This window comes from Physella acuta, unplaced genomic scaffold (genome assembly GCF_028476545.2).
Source record: "Physella acuta isolate Inbredline_101_S28 unplaced genomic scaffold, ASM2847654v3 ptg000679l, whole genome shotgun sequence".
Lineage (NCBI taxonomy): Eukaryota > Metazoa > Mollusca > Gastropoda > Physidae > Physella > Physella acuta.
In genome coordinates this window covers 42,083-60,432 of record NW_026732198.1, presented here as the reverse complement: position 1 = coordinate 60,432, position 18,350 = coordinate 42,083, and the positions used below count along the sequence as shown (strand labels likewise).

Genomic DNA, 18,350 nt, shown 5'->3' with positions numbered 1-18,350 from the left:
TTTATGTCGTAATCGCTCACAAATGCAAAAACCAATTGAAATAATTTTAGACCCTGGATCTAATCTAAATTGTGGTATTAATTTCTGTGTTCTCTTGTTCGTTTTTTCAAAAAGATTTATTAGTAGATTATGAGGCCTAACTAGATATAGATCTATATCTTTATTGGCCGATTCTAGTCGGAATAAGATACGTATGCGATACGCATGCGCAATGGAGAGAAACTACGACTTAGCGGCGATGTTTTCGATGGTACTGCGCATGCGTGTGTTTACAACCGCAGAACCCTAATACCAACCCTAATCCTATCCTTAACCCTATCCCTAATCCTATCCCTAACCCTAACCCTAACCCTAGCCCTAATCCTATCCCTAATCCTATCCCTAACCCTATCCCTAATCCTACCCCTAACCCTCATTCTAGCCCTAACCCTAGCCATAGGTCACTGCGCATGCGCAGAACTATCTTTTGCCGAAAAATCTTATTCCGAGTAGACACTTCGATCTTTATTTTATTTGTTTGCGGTAATCATGTCGTAATTTTGAAGGTCTAGATAGGGCCTAGGCCTACATCTAATTCTTGACCTAGAAATCTAGTATTGTTTTCCGCAAGATGTCTGCGTCCTGGACAATGTGAAAGTTATATTTTAGTAAATCTCAACTTGATAAATTCGTTGTAGAATATATCTATATTAGTTTAGATCTAGATCTATTATTTAGTCCTCTCGTGAGTAATTGATTTTTTATTACAATACTTTCTTACATTTTATGCATTTTAAAGCAAAGTTCCCCTTTCATTCCAAACGAACCGAGGCCTAGGAGTAGGATTGTCACGTGAATATTGAAATTTAAAAAACGAAGTGACTAGAATATAACTAGATCTAGATCTACAACGCATAACGCAGGTTGGATTTGCCATCTTGTAATTAAAAATGCTTACTTTTTCCTTTACCAACACATTCAGTGTTGATGAGTCAACAGTGTACTAGCTGTAACTGAAGCTCCGAGTTGAACCCGTGGTTACTAGTTTTTCTCACTAAATCTAGAATCTACGCAATTTTCAATTTAAACATGACCACTGAATAATAGACATACATATTTAATCCATAAGCCACTAATTTTGAAGTTTTTAGTTCGTTTTAAACTAAATTACTTAATTTAATATTTATTGACACTCACTGCCATGGCCAACACATCTCTCCATGACAACTCTTCTAACCCTTGAAGGTAAAGAAAACCACAAATTAGCTAGGCCAATGCCGCTGCCGAGAAAATCGGACAAATCGGCTTTTCCCTACCCCTGCACGTTTAACTCTGTTTTTTGCATGCTTTTATTGTGTTTATATTAACATGTTATACATCATTCTGTTCGTAATTGAATAACCTTTTTAACTGTATAAGTTTGATTTCTGTATTATTTCAGACGTTGAAGAAATCGCCGATTAAATCGCATTTTTTACCCTCCGCGGCGACGTGCCGATTAGGGGGGAGGCTTTTTCACCTTTTTAAAAGGGGGGTGTTACTTGGAGTCTATAGACTCTGTGAGGTTTCGTACTACAACTGTGAAACTTGGTAGAAGAATAGATTAAATGTACACGTATAACGCTCAGGGTTCTTGGTTAAAATATGTTAAATACTTTCGGAGATTTCAGACCGCAAAGTTAAACTAAGTTATTTGAGCTATTTATGGATCGATTTTTTATTTGAACCCTGAGCTGTATTCCTGAAATCTCGACGTTTATTAATATGTATGATATGTCCTATAAGGCCCTATAATAAGGACGTCTATAGACTTTGAAGTGGACCGAAAATATAAACACGACGCGCCGACCGCTGTCTGACTGAACCGCCCTGCTGTGCTTCAAATCGCCGTCTTTAACCTGATGACGCGTTACGAAATGTGTATACACGTATCGAGTTTACGTACTACAACAGTTAAATTTGGCAGACGAATACATTAAATGTAGACGTATAACGCTCAGGGTTCGTGGTCAAAATAAGTTAAATACTTGTGGAGATATCGGACCGCAAAGTTTAACCAAGTTTCCCGGTCTATTATTGGACATATTTTACTTTTGAACCCTGAGCTGTATTCCCGAAATCCCGCCGTTTATTTTAATGTATGACATGTATTATAGCACCTCGTAATAAAGCCGTCCATACATTTTAAAACCGAACGAAAATAAAAATTAACGCGTCGGCCGCCGTCCGACTGATTGGTGATCTACACATCGTGTGGCACAGCCGAGTGTGTGGTCACGTGACGCTAGGCGCTTGGTCCGATTGGATGATACTATAAACAATGTCTAAAGATAGATACATGTGTTCCCGTGTTTGACTCGACGGCTATTGCTACTTTATATTTATAAGCACACAGACATGTTGCATAACTTTGTCTTAACCCATTGAAACGTCAAACAAAAGTTTTGTTAGTATTTACGGCTGAGGACTAATCGTCAAAATTAATCTTCTTTAGAAATTAATCCGAATAGCTTCGGCCCGATCAAACAATGCTGTGATGTGCTTGTGTTTCGTGTAACGTTTCATTATTGTGTACATTACATTTTCGTAAAAATGGCTTTAAAAAAAATTAAATTATATCCGGGGCTCTTTTCTACAAATTTTAATACCACTAACAACGTGTGGGTTACTAGCTTGTCAAATCGACCAAAATGGGGTGGGGTGGATGGGGGTAGCCACTGACCATCCTACACCGTATGTAACACCCATAACCTCACCCCACCCCACTAGTCCGTGACGCGACAAGCCGACGAGCATCGCTTTTGATGTTGTATAACACCCGTACGGTACACGGTGGTTTCATACCCCACCTCTCTCCCCCTTCACTTTGTGGAGTTGATGTTACTAACCCTCGGGCATAGATCAGGAAATCTTGCCAGACTTTTGTCTCTAAAATTACATAATATTCATCTGACACGTTCATCGGGTTGGCCGACTAGCCTATCCAGCGGTCGTGTTTACGTAATAGGGCAATAAAATTCGTTGGTCAGAAGACCTAGTTACCCACATGTCTGATTGAACTAAATCTAGGCAAAAGCTGGTGGTGGTACACGTGTCTGTGTATAGCCAAACACGGTGACTGTGTTTAGCCAAACACGGTAATCTTACACAATTTCTAGATTCTACTAGATCTACACAGTCCACTCAAACAGGTGCTTTTTTCTTAAGAAAGTTGTTAATTGTAAAAGGCCTACTGGTAGGTTCACAAAATACATAAACCTACTTACTACTAGCATAAACATTGGGCATAAATATAAATTTGTTATATATCTATAACTTAACTATACCTTGTGCAAGTTTTTAAAAAAAATATTTTCCTCCAAAGTTTATTTTATTGACATTGTAAAAATGATTAACTTTAATATGGGTAATAATATTACGTAATTACCATAAAGCACACTCTGATTCTGATCAAACACATTTGTAACTAGACTAATTCTATAGCAACAAGGATTAAGATATTTAAAATAACAAGAAATATAATTATAATGAGATAGGCCTTTAATTTTGGAACAGAGTAGGCCTATAGTATTGAACATAGATTACATAACATCTTTTAAGAAGTTACATAATCACAAATTTACTATAGCATTCTTTTCTTTGTATTGAAAAACTTGATTAGTTATATTTTCTTCTAGTAGGCTATTAACTTGAAGTTAACTGACAATGAGCAAAAGTGATTTTAAAACAAATTCATGCTATATTTTGAGCAAAGGGTGGGATTACATAACCTTAACATTTGATAGTTATGTAACAATGTTGGACCATTTTAAATCTACCATTAGCTTGAGCATATACAAATGTCATATTTTAGATTAAAACAGCATTACATTTAAAGAATGACTTCTTATCACATTGATTATTAGATGTTTAAAAAAAATTGAAAGGGGGGTATTACATAATCTATGAGATTAGTAGGTTGAGTAAACGAATGACACTTTTTAAAATAGCATCATTGGATTCAGCATACAAAAATCTATAAAATGTCTTAAAATTACATCAATTGATAAAGTATTCTGGATTTTATACGACTTTTAGTGAAAAACGCTTAAAAATTTGGTCCATACCCTCCCAGTATTTTTCCTCTTTCAGGGTCTACCCTGGTTGTCTGAAAAAACTGCTGTTTTTTAATGACTAAAAAATTCATAACTTTTTTGTTTATGGTCAGATTTTGAAAATTCAAACTGATCTGTAATCATATTGACAGCCCCTATCCAAATATGTAACTATTATATTGTTTTACTGAAATTAAATTTTTGCATTGGCCTAGCTACACAAATGCGATTAGACTTTTTAAGTGGCCATGTACCCAGAGTTCCCCACTAGTGATCATCAAATAGAGGTCACGTGGTTTTTAAAATATAAAAAATTTGGTTGTCATTCAAAAGTCGTGTCTTATTTTAAAAAGCGCATGCAATATTTGATTTATTTCTTCATATAATGATAAGCCTTATAGTTCTACAACCTCCAATTCATTTTTGTGACCTCCGGGCTGACATTTTAGAAGTTCTATTAATTTTAATGAGACCGACTTTTAAATTTAGCCTTCATTCTCCAAAGCAAATTTTAAAACGCTTTTCTGGCATATTTAGCCTTGCCACTTATGGCTTGTTGTTATGACACGGAACTCCCGCCATTTTGCGCGTGGTAAACATTTTTAAATGCAATTAGTTGAAGGTCTCTGGAATTTGGCCGAAAAATCGCCGGAAATCAAACGTCCGGTCCGGGCGCCATATTGTTGTTAGCAACCGACCACGCCTCCAAGTTAGCGAGAAATACTAGTGGTTACTGATACTGGTGTCTTTTTTTACATTTTAATTTTTTGGTAATCTATCGTTTTAGGTAGGCCTACGTAAAATCGCCCGCGACTAGTAATGTGAAAAACAGGTGACTCCTTAAATTTTAATAATTATTTCACATTTACATGGCCCCTAAAGAATAGTATTTCTCTCTAACTTGGATGCGTGGTCGGTTGCTAACAACAATATGGCGCCCGGACCGGACGTCTGATTTCCGGTGATTTTTCGGCCAAATTCCAGAGACCTTCAACTAATTACATTTAAAAATGTTTACCACGCGCAAAATGGCGGGATTTCCGTGTCATAACAACAAACCATAAGTGGCAGGGTTAGATATGCCAGAAAAGCATTTTAAAATTTGGTTTGGAGAACGGAGGCTAAATTCAAAAGTTGGTTTCATTAAAATTAATAGAATTTAAAAAATATCAACAGTGTAGGTACAGAAATGAGCGAGAACGTAAAGCATTATTAGTTTTATCAGTCTATGAAAAAAGAAATCAAATATTGTGAGCTGTTTTTTTATAAGACCGGCGTCCGTATCACAACCAATTTATTTTTATTTTTTAAAAACCACGTGACCGCTATTTGGTGATCACTAGTGAGGAACTCTTGTGCATGGAGTCTAACCTGATTTGTGGTTTTCTTTAGCTTCAAGCTTAAGAAGAGTTGTCATGGAGAGATGTGTTGGACAGGGTAGTGATTGACAATAAATATTAAATTAACTAATTTAGTTCAAAACGAACTAAAAACTCCAAAGTTAGTGCCTAATGGATTAAATATGGATGTCTATTATTCAGTGGTCATGTTTAAATTGATAATTGCGTAAATTCTAGATTTAGTGAGAAAAACTACTAAAGAATATACTACGCTAGGGACTTGGATGACGTAGATTTTGCCCCTCTAAAAACGAGAGTTTTTTCCCCTTACCGTAACTTAGTGAATTTAGCCGTGCGGCAGTGGGTGATAATTAAAAAAAAAAAATTTCACTATTAATCACCATTGTTAATAGAAAAGTGTCACTTTATTCCGAAAGACAAATGGATCACACCGATTGCTGTGTTATTTTTGTTTTTTTCTGCTACGAGTGCGTGATGGTGTGTTTCAGGCAAAAATTTGACCTAGCAGGGAGAAGATGGAATTATCTCACTGCTCTTTCCTAAAACTTTCTCACCTCCATTAAACCATTTTGTTAGTTTTTTTTTCCATTATAGTCATACCTTAGGAAACTTTACTTTGTAGCAAACCACATTGTCACTTTAGTTTTTCCCTAAACTGTGTATGAAAAACAAACTTGGGTTCACTGTGAGTTCATATAGAGAAGAAAGCGTACATCATAAATTTGATAGTAACCACACTTATTTTTCCCCAAACCAAGCTATACGAAAACTGTGCTAAGGATCATTGTGAGTCCACATAAGCTTAGATTCATAAGGCCTATGACCATGCATGTAACTTAAGCGTTAAGAAACCTGGGTACTAACTTAATTATATGTCTCTATTTACATTAATTTTTGGTGATACAATTTCTTGATTTTTTTTTTATGAATTCAAGATCTTGACTGACAAAATTTTCTTGCCAGTCTTTTTTTTTTCTTCTTGGTAGTTAGTCATTGTAAAAATCTGCTTTCTAATTAAAAAAAATAAACCGGGAGTAATCTCCCCTAAACTTTCTCGAATATTCTTATATAACTTGGAATGTAGACATGATTTTTAATTACTTAAACTTTTAAAAATAGAATAGAATCTCATAGAAAAAAGAATATTATTAGTACTTTATAAATTTACATGTGTTTTTTGAGAAATCGGAAATAGCATAAATTAGTACTTCCAGTCAACAGAAATTACTAAAAATTTGACAGAAGGTAGAGAATTAGATCTTTTACTTACATGTGAATTTTCATTTATCTATTTGAAATAGTACTCAAGTTAAAGGCTTTTTTTTTTTTTGAAAAATTCAAAGTAGAAAAAGTACCACTTCTGGTTATCGGAAATCGCTCAAAAGTTGATACGGATCTACGATTTTGATAAAATACTTATATATGAAATTTCATCAACCTAGCTGTAACGGTACTCAAGTAATCATGTTTACACACAGACAGACATACGGACAAGATTGAAAATTATGTTTTTCCGTATCAGTGAGGTGTAAAACGTCGAGATTTGTAAAAATCTCGATTTTTTTTTTAACGATTACAATACTTTCTCTATACTTCATACATTAGAGAAAGTAATTATATAAACAATGAAACTAAGGTAAAATTAGTTTTTGCCAAATGCATATTATAAATATAAAACCTCCCTGGTTTGATAATAATTAATCAACAATTTTTTTTTTATAGGAAAATATTTTATAAGCAGTTCACTTGTTTCTCATTTTTTATAGAGTTCATATAGAATAACATAAAGTGTAATGATAAATATAATTATGATGGACTAATTGTTGTCAACATAAAAATAAATGAAATCAGAACTAGCATTTACATTTTTTAACATAAATTGATAGAGATTCACATAATTTTTGTAGCATTACATATATAATTTATATTTATTAAAATATATCCCACATATCACATGATTCATAATGGAATTTCTTTTTTTACAGATTTTATTTACAAGGTTTTATAAAAAAATTAAAAGATGGCTTTTGTGAAGAAAGTTAATAGATCTTTTTGCACTTGTTCAATGTACTTGACACAGCCATCACGAAGAATTAGAAGTCAAATACAGGTTTTATTCCGAGACGTAGTTGATTCACAAATACTTATCCACAGAAGTATTGTCTCTCATTGCTGTTCTATTTCACGCAAACAAAATTCAAATATTTTTAATACTTTGAGGAATCATCAGTCATTACACCCTCTGATAAATTTGACATGGGTTAAATATAACAGCACTAATGTCCCGGTTGTAAGTGACATACTTGCTGAATTTGACTTAAAGCAATTAAAAGAGGAATCCAAGAAAGAAAAGACCACTACTGTAGATTCAAATGCCGCTTTTATGAATAAAGTGAAAAGTATCATTGCAGAGAAGAGTAAAGAAAAAATTGAAAATTTGAATGAGGAAGATAAGAAAAAACTCAAAGTTATTCAGTTGGAGCATAATTTTTTATATTCTGAAGGCTTCTTAATACCTGTAAGTAGTTAAATGTGTGTCTAATTTCCTTTATAAAACTTGATAAATGGTATTCACTAGAAGCTTATGTTTGCTAAAGTATATTGGCTGTAACTTTAACCCTTTATTATGTTGGGATATTTATAACATTTACTCTTTCATACATATACTCTTTTATTGTTACCTAGTGATTGTGTAATAAGCAATGCTACATTGAGTAACAATGGTTTAGAAATATTAAATATTTGCTTATTTTTATTTTTCTTAAGAGTGCTGAAGAAATGAAGGATGAACACTGGCTGGAAGCATTAAACTTGCCATCTAAAGGCAAAAGGCTTAGATTCTACTCTTTTGTTAAAAAAAGGTCAATATTAAAAGAAAATGAGAAATCAAAAAAGGCTGCTAAAAGAGCGGCAGTTGAAGAACAAGGACGTGTACTTGCAGAACCATATGAACATGGGAAATTGTTTCTACGTATCTATGATTCCACAATCAAAAAGTGAGTTTTGTTATTTTGCATCTGCATTGCTCATTTTATGCACATAAACATTTGAAATAGGAATCTAAAATGTATATTTTATGCTTTTGCTTTAACTAAAAATCTTAAGTAAAATGAACCTTGAGGTAGTGTTTGTAAATAATATTTCAAACATTTTTTAATATTTAAAAACTCGGTCATTTCAAACAGACAACAGACCTATAACCTAACAAGAAGCATGGAGTTTGGAATTCCATTGGTTATTGATATGGATTATGTGAATCACATGCCGCCTAGGGAGATAAAAAGTACAGCTACTCAGCTGATGTTGCTCTACTCACTCAACAGATCAGATGACAGACTTCCATATCACTTACATTTTACCAGCTGTCCCGAAGATAATCCAATATACAAGTTGGTACCCTCCCTTGTTTGATTAATTTGTCTTGTGGCAAATAATATTACTTTTATTTGTCTTGTGGCAAATAGTATTACTTTTATTATGCTGCTGTTTGATAGCGGGAAGTGAGGCTGTAGGATGTCCAAGAGTCCAGCCAGGTGTTGATGGGTACCAGACTTAAGTGAAGAAAAGGAAATGTGGTTGGCCATTTGCCATTACCTGCACAATAGTGCAGTAATTTTTTAAATAGTGAAAAATTAAACTTTTTTTTTTTTAAATGATTATAAGATAGAACAGAGAAGTTGATCATTTTGCTCTGACCAAGATATCAGTGGAAGTTTGAGCAGTATCAGCAAACTTTAGAAATATTTTATTGATAAATATTAGTGTATTCAGCTGGATTCATATAAAATTAAGGATGCTAAAAGATTTTCAATGTTTTGTTTTAGATTGATGCAGATAGAATTGAATGACACCCCAGACATTATGGGAACAGTAACAGCAAAAAGTTATCTCGACCTCTTTGATAAAGATCAACTTGTTTACTTATCACCAGATGGAAGACAGGTGAATTAACTAATTCTATTCTAAATTCCTAACAAGTTTAAATATTGTATACATTGATCTTGGAAGGAGTGGTTGGGTATGAGAGCAAATGATTGCTAACTCCATTAATCCCAAGTTCAGGCCCATGGGCAGAGAAGCCAGCAAACCATCTAGCTGAGAAAACTCCAAAATTAAATAACTGTTCCCTAGCAGATTGTTCTTGAATGGGCAAAGGCTGTGAAAGCGAATCCTAAAAGAAAATCTGGAGTCAGGGTTAATGGTGTGTTGGAGGACAAAGAAAAAAGAAGATGCTAGCATTTTTAAAAGATATTTTTCATAAGAAAACCACTACCTTTTCATGGGTGCAAATGGAACTTCTTTTTAATTTTAAATTCCTCTAACTTTCCACTAATATTTATGATAGTTTCCCTTTCAAACCTGACGGTCTATGGGGCAAGTAAAGTAGAGTTCACTTGTTTCTGTAACCTCGGCATATGAAGAGATAGTGTGGTCAGCACTTTTCCCAGCCGCCTTTACTTTCCCTAACGTGAGTTAGGTACCCATCAGAGTTGGGTGGACTCAGGGACGGTCTACTGACTTTAACACGGATTCGAACTCGAGACTTACGGGTTAGCAGTCCAGTAACTTTTAAAATGTAATATAATAATGTACTCTTGAGTCACTACCAGTATAATTAATAAATCTGTAAAAATAGTAAATCAACAAACATTTTATTTTGTTTTTAGACAATGAATGAGTTTGATCCAACAGCTGTTTACATTATTGGAGCATTTAATGATAAGGCAACTCAACAACCTGTTTCTTATGCTAGAGCAAAGCAACAGGGCATCAGGAGTATGAGATTTCCATTTGATAATTATGTAAAGTAAGTCACGTTTTTGTTTGTTTTTACTTTAATAAATGCGGTCATGTTAAAGCATTATTATAGCAGGTTAGGCTATCCAGCAATGTTTAGTTACTTTGTCAGTTTCTGTTTTCTCCTCCAATATTAAACATTAATTTTTTTAAACTGCAGACAATTTTTCTAAAATAAGGTTAAATTATGTCATGGTTTTTTAAAAGGCAGATTTACATGGACAGTATTACTCATAGATAGGTATTATCAGTTTATTCTTTTTTTTTATTTCCAGTTGGAGCCTGGGTTCGAAGAGCATCACTCTTGACCAGGTGATGAAAATAATGACCTCTTTAAAAAATAATGGCAATTGGAAAACTGCTCTGAAAGTTGCTCTGCCAAGTAGAAAAACAAAATCTTGAATTAAATGTACACTGCTTTTATTAATAAAATAACTATTGAAAAGAAATATGTCTGGTTTTTTTTATAGCTTTCAAATTGCAACAAGGTTGCCTACAATTAACTCGCTGGGTTTTTTTTTTCAAATGGTCTGCTTAAGGCATGCATCTGTAATAATTTATATCATGTAATCATTCTGCAATCATTCAATTAGAAGTTTGATGGTTCCCATCAGTTCTGACTTGGGTGTATTGGGAAGGGTGCAGTCAGCACTCTGCTTAGGCACTTTTACTTTCTCCTACTTAGTCCAACTGAGGTATTTACAGGACACACTCTGGAGTCGTGTCTCTTATCCAAACTCAAGACTTTGTGGTTAGTAATTGATTTAAAAAAGTGCTTAAGGCTTAAACAAATGATAACTCTGAATGCTGTGCATCTACTTGTGTACAGGGTGTATATATATATATATGCACTGGTTTTTGTGGAAAGAATTATCTGGACCATAATTTGTTTATTATTCATCATATACCTGCCGCTGCCAGGGTTTTGGGTATACATTATAAATATATATCATAAATAAGCTCTAGCGTTGAACCCAGCACAGAATATTTAAATTATGAAGACCTATACAAATATTTTAAAAATTTAAAACAATTTGGAATTTCACTGAATTAAGCCAGAAAGTGCATGTTAACACTCCCAGTGCTAAATGCACCAGTGTGCCTAAAGTGAATTCAATCCATTCAGGCGTTTGGATTTTTATATTAGACAAAGCCATCGTGCTGTGAACATACTTTGATTTTTATAGACCATATACTTTGCTCAATCAGTAAAAAAAATGACAAGATTTTTTTAAAAATTGTTAAAACTTTATTTTTATGGAATTTTTATTTAACAGTTGGGCTGTTAAATTCCTGTATTAAAATAAAACAGAAGATTTGCAGATTTCTGTTATTTAAAATATTCAAACATTTCCCATTATGCGCAAATGCTTCCTATTTGGTACTTGCTGGAAACAAAAAAGCATATTGTGTTTGCTTATAAGTGCTTTCTGTAGCACCATAAGAGCTAAATGATAGTGAGACCTTTGTCTTCAATTATGCTTCAACAGTGTGGCTGCTTTTCCAGTATTTTGTCCTGGTCATGTTGAAATATGGGTACAATTTAAATCTTCATATATCCTTGTAAATCAAGTGATATTTTGGAACATCCTGTGGATCTAATGGACTCCTAACCATTACTCTCCCTTTCATTGCACCTCTATATATTACTTCAACAACATCAATAAAATCTTGCTTGTGCTTGAAACTACCAATAAATTTGGTGTGATCAGGTGTTCTGAAATTTTTTTAAAAAAAGTGCAATGCAATTATTATATATACTCCTTACACAAAATTATTTTTATAAGATTTAGACAACAAACTTCAATTTTTAAATTAAGTAATGGACAAAAAAAAGTGAGCTAGACTGCTAACCCGAGAGCATTGAGTTTGAATCCGGGTTCAAGTCAATAGAACGTCCCTGGGTCCACACAGCTATGATGGGTACTTAACCTCCCTTAGGGAAAGTAAAGGGGGCTGGGCATAGTGCTGACCACACTACCCCTTCATATGATGAGGTCAAACAGGTGAACTCTACTTCACTTGCCACATATACCATCAACTTTGAAAGGGAACTTCACTGAGATAAAGGTGTAACAAAATATATCACCTACCCCCAATCAACCTTAATATGTTGACCATTGAAAAAAAAGATTGTGGAAGGTATGAGGGATATATCAAAGTACTGAGTATAGATGGGCACTTTATCCACTTCCACTAAGTATATTGCTGCCATGTTAGCCAAGTCATCTGCAGTTTTTGAGAGCTAAAAAATAAAATATTTTAAACATAACAAATATGGCTATCATACATAAAATTGCGCTGTTGTAGATTGTATGTAAAATGATAAACAAAATTTAAACTAATGAATATATTTAAGTATTACTGCAGTAAATGAAGCAAAGTAATCAAATATACTCAATCATGTTATCTAAATCGGATAAAATTTTTGTAAATAAATGTGTCCTTAAATGTAGGTACCATGAAAATGAAATCAAGCAAAAGGGTAAAGCATTCGCCTTAGAAATTAATAAAATTATGATCTCTAACATTTTTAGTAAGAAATCATTAAAGTTGCTAGTAAAACTCACAATGTCATCCAATTGTAAACAGCTAGAATCTGTGTCTCTTCCAAATCTCAATACCAAAACAACATCTTCAGTTTCACGTATGACTTTGTCGACTTCTTTTTTGGATGATAATGTTGTAAGCAGGTAACTCATCTTAAAGAACTTTAGACATCCAAAAATAAAACCTAAAAACCAGTAGATACATTAGTTACAATACTAGTTTCAGTGAACTATTTCAGTCAAAACTGATACTGAAAATACAATTTTATAATTAGATATATTTAGGTTCATTGAAAAAAGGTTGAAAGTAAATCAATAATAAATACATTTCTGCAGCTCTAACTTAGTTCACTGTCATGCACTGTAAATGTACTAAATAGTAGGTCTAATTGTAATTAATTTACATCTAATATACTAAAATACTATACAGTAGTATACAGCAGTGCTGTTCACAATCCTAAAGGTTCAAATTTCAGTCAAAGTCATTTTTGTTAATTCTTATTTTTAATATTTTAATTTATATGATTAATTTTAATTAGGCCAATTATATTTTTGCTTGTTTTTATTGATATATTTTTACACGGCTAGAGTTTATATTAGTTAGAATCAATAGACCTAATTCAATTAGTTTTAGCCTTGGGCCTAGGCTTACATTGCTAATTAGAAATGAAGTACATGGAATAGGACATGAGTGTAGGGGTCGTCGTGGTCGAGTCGGTAAAGCTCATGGTTGCTAAATCGAAAAGTCTCGAGTTCGAACCCTCGGCAGATGAGGCTCGTTAGCTGGGGACAGCCACTCTTCAAACTACAGTTAACTGAATTTTAGGTAATCTTTTGTTTTAGGCTTTAGGTAGGAAAAAAAAAATTAATTACACGAATAATAATTAGGCCTAATTCAACTAATTGTCAGAGGCTAGTATTTTTACTAGTAATGTGAAAAAAAAAGGTAACTCATTTAACATTTCACATTTGTAGGAGGATTTCTTTTAAATTAAAAGTTACAAAAATGTAATTTCAGGTGGACATGTACTTACTATCATCAATACTCAATACTATGACACTATGACAGATTAATTGTATCAGTATGTCTATGGTCTATGACTATGTATTGTATGTATGTACTGTGTGTGTAGTAAATTCAGTTGCCAGCATTTAGTGATTTTAGTACTAAATTTTAGTAAGTCTTAAAATACTTAAATTAGGCCTAGTTATTTAATTATTTAATATTTAGTATTTTTTAGTAATTTACTATAATAGATCTAGATCTAACTAAAAACTTAGTTAAATTCTAGAATCTTGAAGATCTAGATTAGATATTCTGAACTTACTTTCACTAGTCTTTAGTCGACTCAGTATAGATCTAGATTTAGTACTATTATACTAATAATTACTAGATTAAATCTATAGAATTATTAGTTGAGTATAGAGCTAGTATGCTTGTTTAATGTTTAACTTTTAAGGCAAGGAAGTGTTGTGTTGTGGAAATGAGAACAGCTGGTTTGGTGCCAGATAAAGTTTTAAAATTTTGCCAAAAAAGATTTACAGACAGAACAGTAGCCTAAATAATAAATATAATATATCTCGGTCTAGTTACCATATTATAATATGTCCGTAAAAAAATGCTGTTGGGCAGGAGGAGGAGAGGCAGACCAATAAAGAGATTAAAGACCTGGAGACGTGACCTGGAAGAAGACACCAAGAACTTTCAAGAAGATTGGAAACACCTGGGGACAGTTGGAGAGACTAGCCCAGGACAGAGACGTTTGGAAAGCTCTTGTCAGCGGCCGAAGTCCTAGGAGGGGCGACAGGCAAACCTAACCTAATCCTCATATAAAAATGTGGAATAATCTTTTTTTATATTCTTTCCCTTTGTGGTCGTCCACAAATGACGTCACACTCGTAGGGGGGAAAGGGGGGGGGGGGGGGTAGGTCCGTAATTTTGTGACGGTGTGTGATGAAAGGGGGGGGGGGTGAGATGGTGGGACGTCACACTTCTGCATTATAAACAGAAATGTTAGAAAACGAATTTTAACTGTTATTTTGCGTTTTAGAAAACTGTTTTAATAAATTATAACAGAAAATTGATTAAAATACTACATGTTGACATAGTTCAGACAAGATTTTGGAAAAATTATCGATGTTTAAAGAAAAATTCAACTGCAATTTTGAGGGGAGTATTGTAGGCTGATGTATGACGTCATTTTAAGGGGGGTATGGCTTTTTGTGTGACAGAGGGGAGGGGGGAGGTAAAAAGTAAAGTAAAGTTTCCCTTTGAAACCTGACGGTCTATGGGGCAAGTGAATAGAGTTCACTTGTTTCTGTGACCTTGGCATATAAAGAGATAGTGTGGTCAGCACTATGCCCAAGCGCCTTTACTCTCCCTAACGTGAGTTAGGTACCCATCAGGGTTGGGTGGACTCAGGGACGGTCTACTGACTTGAACCCGGATTCGAACTCGAGACTTACGGGAATTAGCAGTCCAGCTCTCTACCGCTAGACCACTCCGGGGGAGGTAAAAGTCTTCCAAAAAAAAAGCGTGACGTAATTTATGGATGACCCCTTTCTACAAATACAGAACGAAGGTCGCGTTTTCTGTTAAGAAGCATATATTCTAAAGAGATTTCGCAATTATCTATTCTCATGACTTAGACCCAAACTGGGATATTAGACTAACCCTCTGAGGCCCACTGGGTCACCGGTGACCCACCTGGCTGAAAGCTTCACACTTTTTTACAAAATGCATTTTTAAAATATTTTTTACCTCTAAAGCCCATTGTTCATACTGTGGTACACAAGGGAGTTAATTCTGTTGTCTTATTTTTAATATTACTAAGTCATTTCCCTTTTGCAAATGGTGGCTCCCAGGCAGATTTAAAAATACAGTTCACGACTTGATTTTGAAGTTGAAGAATAAAAACATCATTTTAGGTAAGTTATAAATACTTTTTATTTTTACGTTTTATTTTAATTTAAAATATATTAATTAAAAACTTTAAATGTCAATATTAATAAAAAGTACGGCTAATTTTTAGTTTTAGACGTTCAAAATTTGTTGGGTTACTGGTGACCCAGTGGGCTTTAATGGTTACTGGAGCACAATGTTCAATGTAACCAAATTCTGAAATTGTCATATGGTTTTTGTTGTTTTATTTATACAAACAAAAAAATAGTTTTATTTTTATTTTTTTAGCAATTAAATTTTATATTTATTTAATTCATTTGCAAGGTATGGTTTTATTTACACAATTTAGGCATCTATTCTAGAATGTTAGTTCTAGAATCTAGATCTACCTAGATCTAGTGATTATTTTAAATATTTGAATGTATTTTTTTAAATTGTAAATAATTATTGTTTTTTCTTCTTAACAGAATGGCACATTCCTCCAAGACGTTCTACACTACAAGTGAAGTAAAGAACATTTTAGATACTATTAACCATAATGAAAGCGACTTAGAAGATGAAGTATCATCCACTGATGATGAAGATGAATTATACACCTTAGCAAATGAATATGACAATGAAGAAATAGTTGGTGTTGCAGATACACCAGACTCAGATGAGAATGAGTTGCTAGAAACTCCAGAGTCAGTTAAAACCAAAAAAAAAACATATCATTGGCACAAAACAACATTTGAGCCACCGGATGTCATCTTCAGAGGTGAAAAGCTGCAACTTCCAGACCATTATGAACTGCCATCTCCTCTGCAGTTCTTTGAAGAATTTCTGACTGAGGACATGTTAGATCTTCTAGTTGAAATGACTAATCAATACAGTGTGGAGAAAAGCTGTGTTCATCTTTGCCACAAAATGTACCTGGACAACCCTCATTCAATTATAAAATTTATGCAGATAACTTTTTTACAGGTATGGCTCTTTTAGTTGAATTGCAGAAGCTAGGTATTCATTATACAGGCACAATCAGACCTAACCGTATACCAGGAATCAATCTTCAGAATGAGGCTGAAATGAAGAAAAAAGGCCGTGGTACTATGGACCAGTCCATAGAAAAAAACACTAAAATAGTCGCTGTTCGTTGGTACGACACAAGAGCTGTCAATGTACTATCTACATTCTCTGGTACAGATCCCAGAAATCCAGTTAGTCGATTTGAAAAATCCAAATCAATGTATGTCCCAGTACAGAGGCCAGCAGTTATAAAACTGTACAATGAAAACATGGGAGGGGTAGACCTTCATGACTGTTGTGTGGCCAAAAATTCCTACCGCATTAAGTCCAAGCGGTGGTACATGTACATTTTTTGGCAGACCATTAGAATGATGCTTGTGAATGCCTGACTTTCTTATCGTCGTGTCACTGGTCTGCTTGGATATTCAAAACGGGACACAATGAACCAGCGAAAATTTCAAGCCAGGCTAGCAACACTTCTTATTCAGTTTGAAAATTCCAGTGAAAGGAAACGGGGGCGGCCATCTGCAGAGTGCAGTAAAGAAAACCTTGTAAAAAGAAGACGACTGCAAACACTTCTGCCCAATCCACAAATAGCAACAGATGGCTACAATCATTTTATAATAAAAAATGACAATCGCCAACGATGCAGATTGTGCAGCCTTAAAACAAACAATGTTTGTGAAAAGTGTAATGTTTTTCTTTGTTTCACAGAGAAAAGAAACTGCTTCAGGGAGTTTCATTTTAGCTCATGAATGATTGAAATGTTCAAAATTAAAATAAAGTATTATAAAGTTTAAAACAAATGTATCATTTTAAATATTTATGTGTAAGAATAATTGTATTTTCATAACCTCTAAAGCCCAGTGGGTCACCTGTGGGACGAATTGGAAAAGTAGGTCACGGTCAAAATTGTAATTTTTTTATGATTGATATTGATTTCTATCCTAAAAGTATGCATGTACACCAAATGAAATATTTTTCCTACCGTTGCAACATAATTTGAGCCTCAGAGGGCTAAGTTAGTAGATATTCCTCTTCAATTGTACCGTACCTTATTTTAAATCAATAATTGCACTAATAATTAAGTGACGTATAGCCGGTGGCTGAGAAGGGCGACCACCCATGGCTCACACTAACGGGTTGCAAAAGGGATTAGAAAAATACAATTTATTTGAGCTGTAAACATGTGGGGGGGGGGGGGGGGGGGGGGGGTGGAGACACCTACAAGTTTCTACTTATAATTTTGATTAAAACTATTAATTTTTTACATCATTTGTACAAGAGCAACATTATTTTACCAGAAACCAATTAAAGCGCTTGTCCCGTTCAAAGCTGGTGTTTTTTTTTCTCGTAAATTGGACAGATTTTCATCGGAATAGTGTGTAGAGAGGCGCCTAAGCGCCTTTTATTTTCTGTGATAAGTTTAATTAAAAATTTTAAAAGCCAAGTCTCCATAGCTCCTACTAAAAAACGAAAATAAACTCAGCTGTAAGAAAATATAAACCTTAATTGCCCAAAACTAGAAACTTAAGCGATACAGAGGCTTAGCGAGGTGAAGGCGGGGGGTGCGGACCGCACCGGGTGACACCATTTAGGGGGGGGGGTGACAACAAGGCAAAAAATAGCAAAATATATAGAGAAAAATGATAATTCCACTTAA

General features: G+C 34.0%; 5 protein-coding genes across 5 annotated transcripts in view; 4 read left to right on the top strand and 1 right to left on the bottom strand.

The window, feature by feature from the left end:
- The first annotated feature begins 598 nt into the window (after window positions 1-598).
- On the top strand, window positions 599-10,671 carry LOC131949244 (mitochondrial ribonuclease P protein 1 homolog). Its single transcript, XM_059311053.1, has 7 exons — window positions 599-724; window positions 7,420-7,952; window positions 8,201-8,430; window positions 8,620-8,823; window positions 9,259-9,376; window positions 10,102-10,241; window positions 10,507-10,671. The coding sequence occupies exons 2-7, from the start codon at window positions 7,455-7,457 to the stop codon at window positions 10,631-10,633; spliced, it is 1,317 nt and encodes a 438-aa protein (XP_059167036.1). The 5' UTR covers window positions 599-724; window positions 7,420-7,454; the 3' UTR covers window positions 10,634-10,671.
- Window positions 4,649-18,350, top strand: part of LOC131949242 (proton myo-inositol cotransporter) — a 48,147-nt gene continuing 34,445 nt past the window's right edge. The window contains exon 1 of the mRNA XM_059311047.1: window positions 4,649-4,665. The gene's annotated coding sequence lies outside the window, so the exon portion shown is untranslated. The remainder of the gene's footprint in view (window positions 4,666-18,350) is intronic.
- On the bottom strand, window positions 11,511-14,243 carry LOC131949246 (thioredoxin-like protein 4B). Its single transcript, XM_059311055.1, has 4 exons — window positions 14,109-14,243; window positions 12,802-12,965; window positions 12,325-12,476; window positions 11,511-11,948 (listed from the first exon to the last, which is right to left on the bottom strand). The coding sequence occupies exons 2-4, from the start codon at window positions 12,931-12,933 to the stop codon at window positions 11,783-11,785; spliced, it is 450 nt and encodes a 149-aa protein (XP_059167038.1). The 5' UTR covers window positions 12,934-12,965; window positions 14,109-14,243; the 3' UTR covers window positions 11,511-11,782.
- Window positions 15,684-17,533, top strand: LOC131949245 (uncharacterized). The gene is made up of 2 exons (XM_059311054.1): window positions 15,684-15,708; window positions 16,150-17,533. The coding sequence occupies exon 2, from the start codon at window positions 16,151-16,153 to the stop codon at window positions 16,658-16,660; it is 510 nt and encodes a 169-aa protein (XP_059167037.1). The 5' UTR covers window positions 15,684-15,708; window position 16,150; the 3' UTR covers window positions 16,661-17,533.
- On the top strand, window positions 16,747-17,076 carry LOC131949249 (piggyBac transposable element-derived protein 2-like). Its single transcript, XM_059311058.1, has one exon. It carries the CDS (start codon window positions 16,747-16,749, stop codon window positions 17,074-17,076), a length of 330 nt encoding a protein of 109 aa, XP_059167041.1.

What these genes read in the sequence shown, in the direction of transcription:
- LOC131949246 (XM_059311055.1), bottom strand. Translation starts at nt 12,933, where the DNA reads ATGAGTTACCTGCTTACAACATTATCATCCAAAAAAGAAGTCGACAAA. An exon ending in GTTTACAATTGGATGACATT is followed by an intron (nt 12,477 to 12,801) that starts GTGAGTTTTACT and finishes TTTATTTTTTAG; the next exon opens with CTCTCAAAAACTGCAGATGA. An exon ending in CATATTAAGGTTGATTGGGG is followed by an intron (nt 11,949 to 12,324) that starts GTAGGTGATATA and finishes AAAAAATTTCAG; the next exon opens with AACACCTGATCACACCAAAT.
- LOC131949245 (XM_059311054.1), top strand. Translation starts at nt 16,151, where the DNA reads ATGGCACATTCCTCCAAGACGTTCTACACTACAAGTGAAGTAAAGAAC.
- LOC131949249 (XM_059311058.1), top strand. Translation starts at nt 16,747, where the DNA reads ATGAAGAAAAAAGGCCGTGGTACTATGGACCAGTCCATAGAAAAAAAC.
- LOC131949244 (XM_059311053.1), top strand. Translation starts at nt 7,455, where the DNA reads ATGGCTTTTGTGAAGAAAGTTAATAGATCTTTTTGCACTTGTTCAATG. An exon ending in CTGAAGGCTTCTTAATACCT is followed by an intron (nt 7,953 to 8,200) that starts GTAAGTAGTTAA and finishes ATTTTTCTTAAG; the next exon opens with AGTGCTGAAGAAATGAAGGA. An exon ending in TATCACCAGATGGAAGACAG is followed by an intron (nt 9,377 to 10,101) that starts GTGAATTAACTA and finishes TTTTGTTTTTAG; the next exon opens with ACAATGAATGAGTTTGATCC.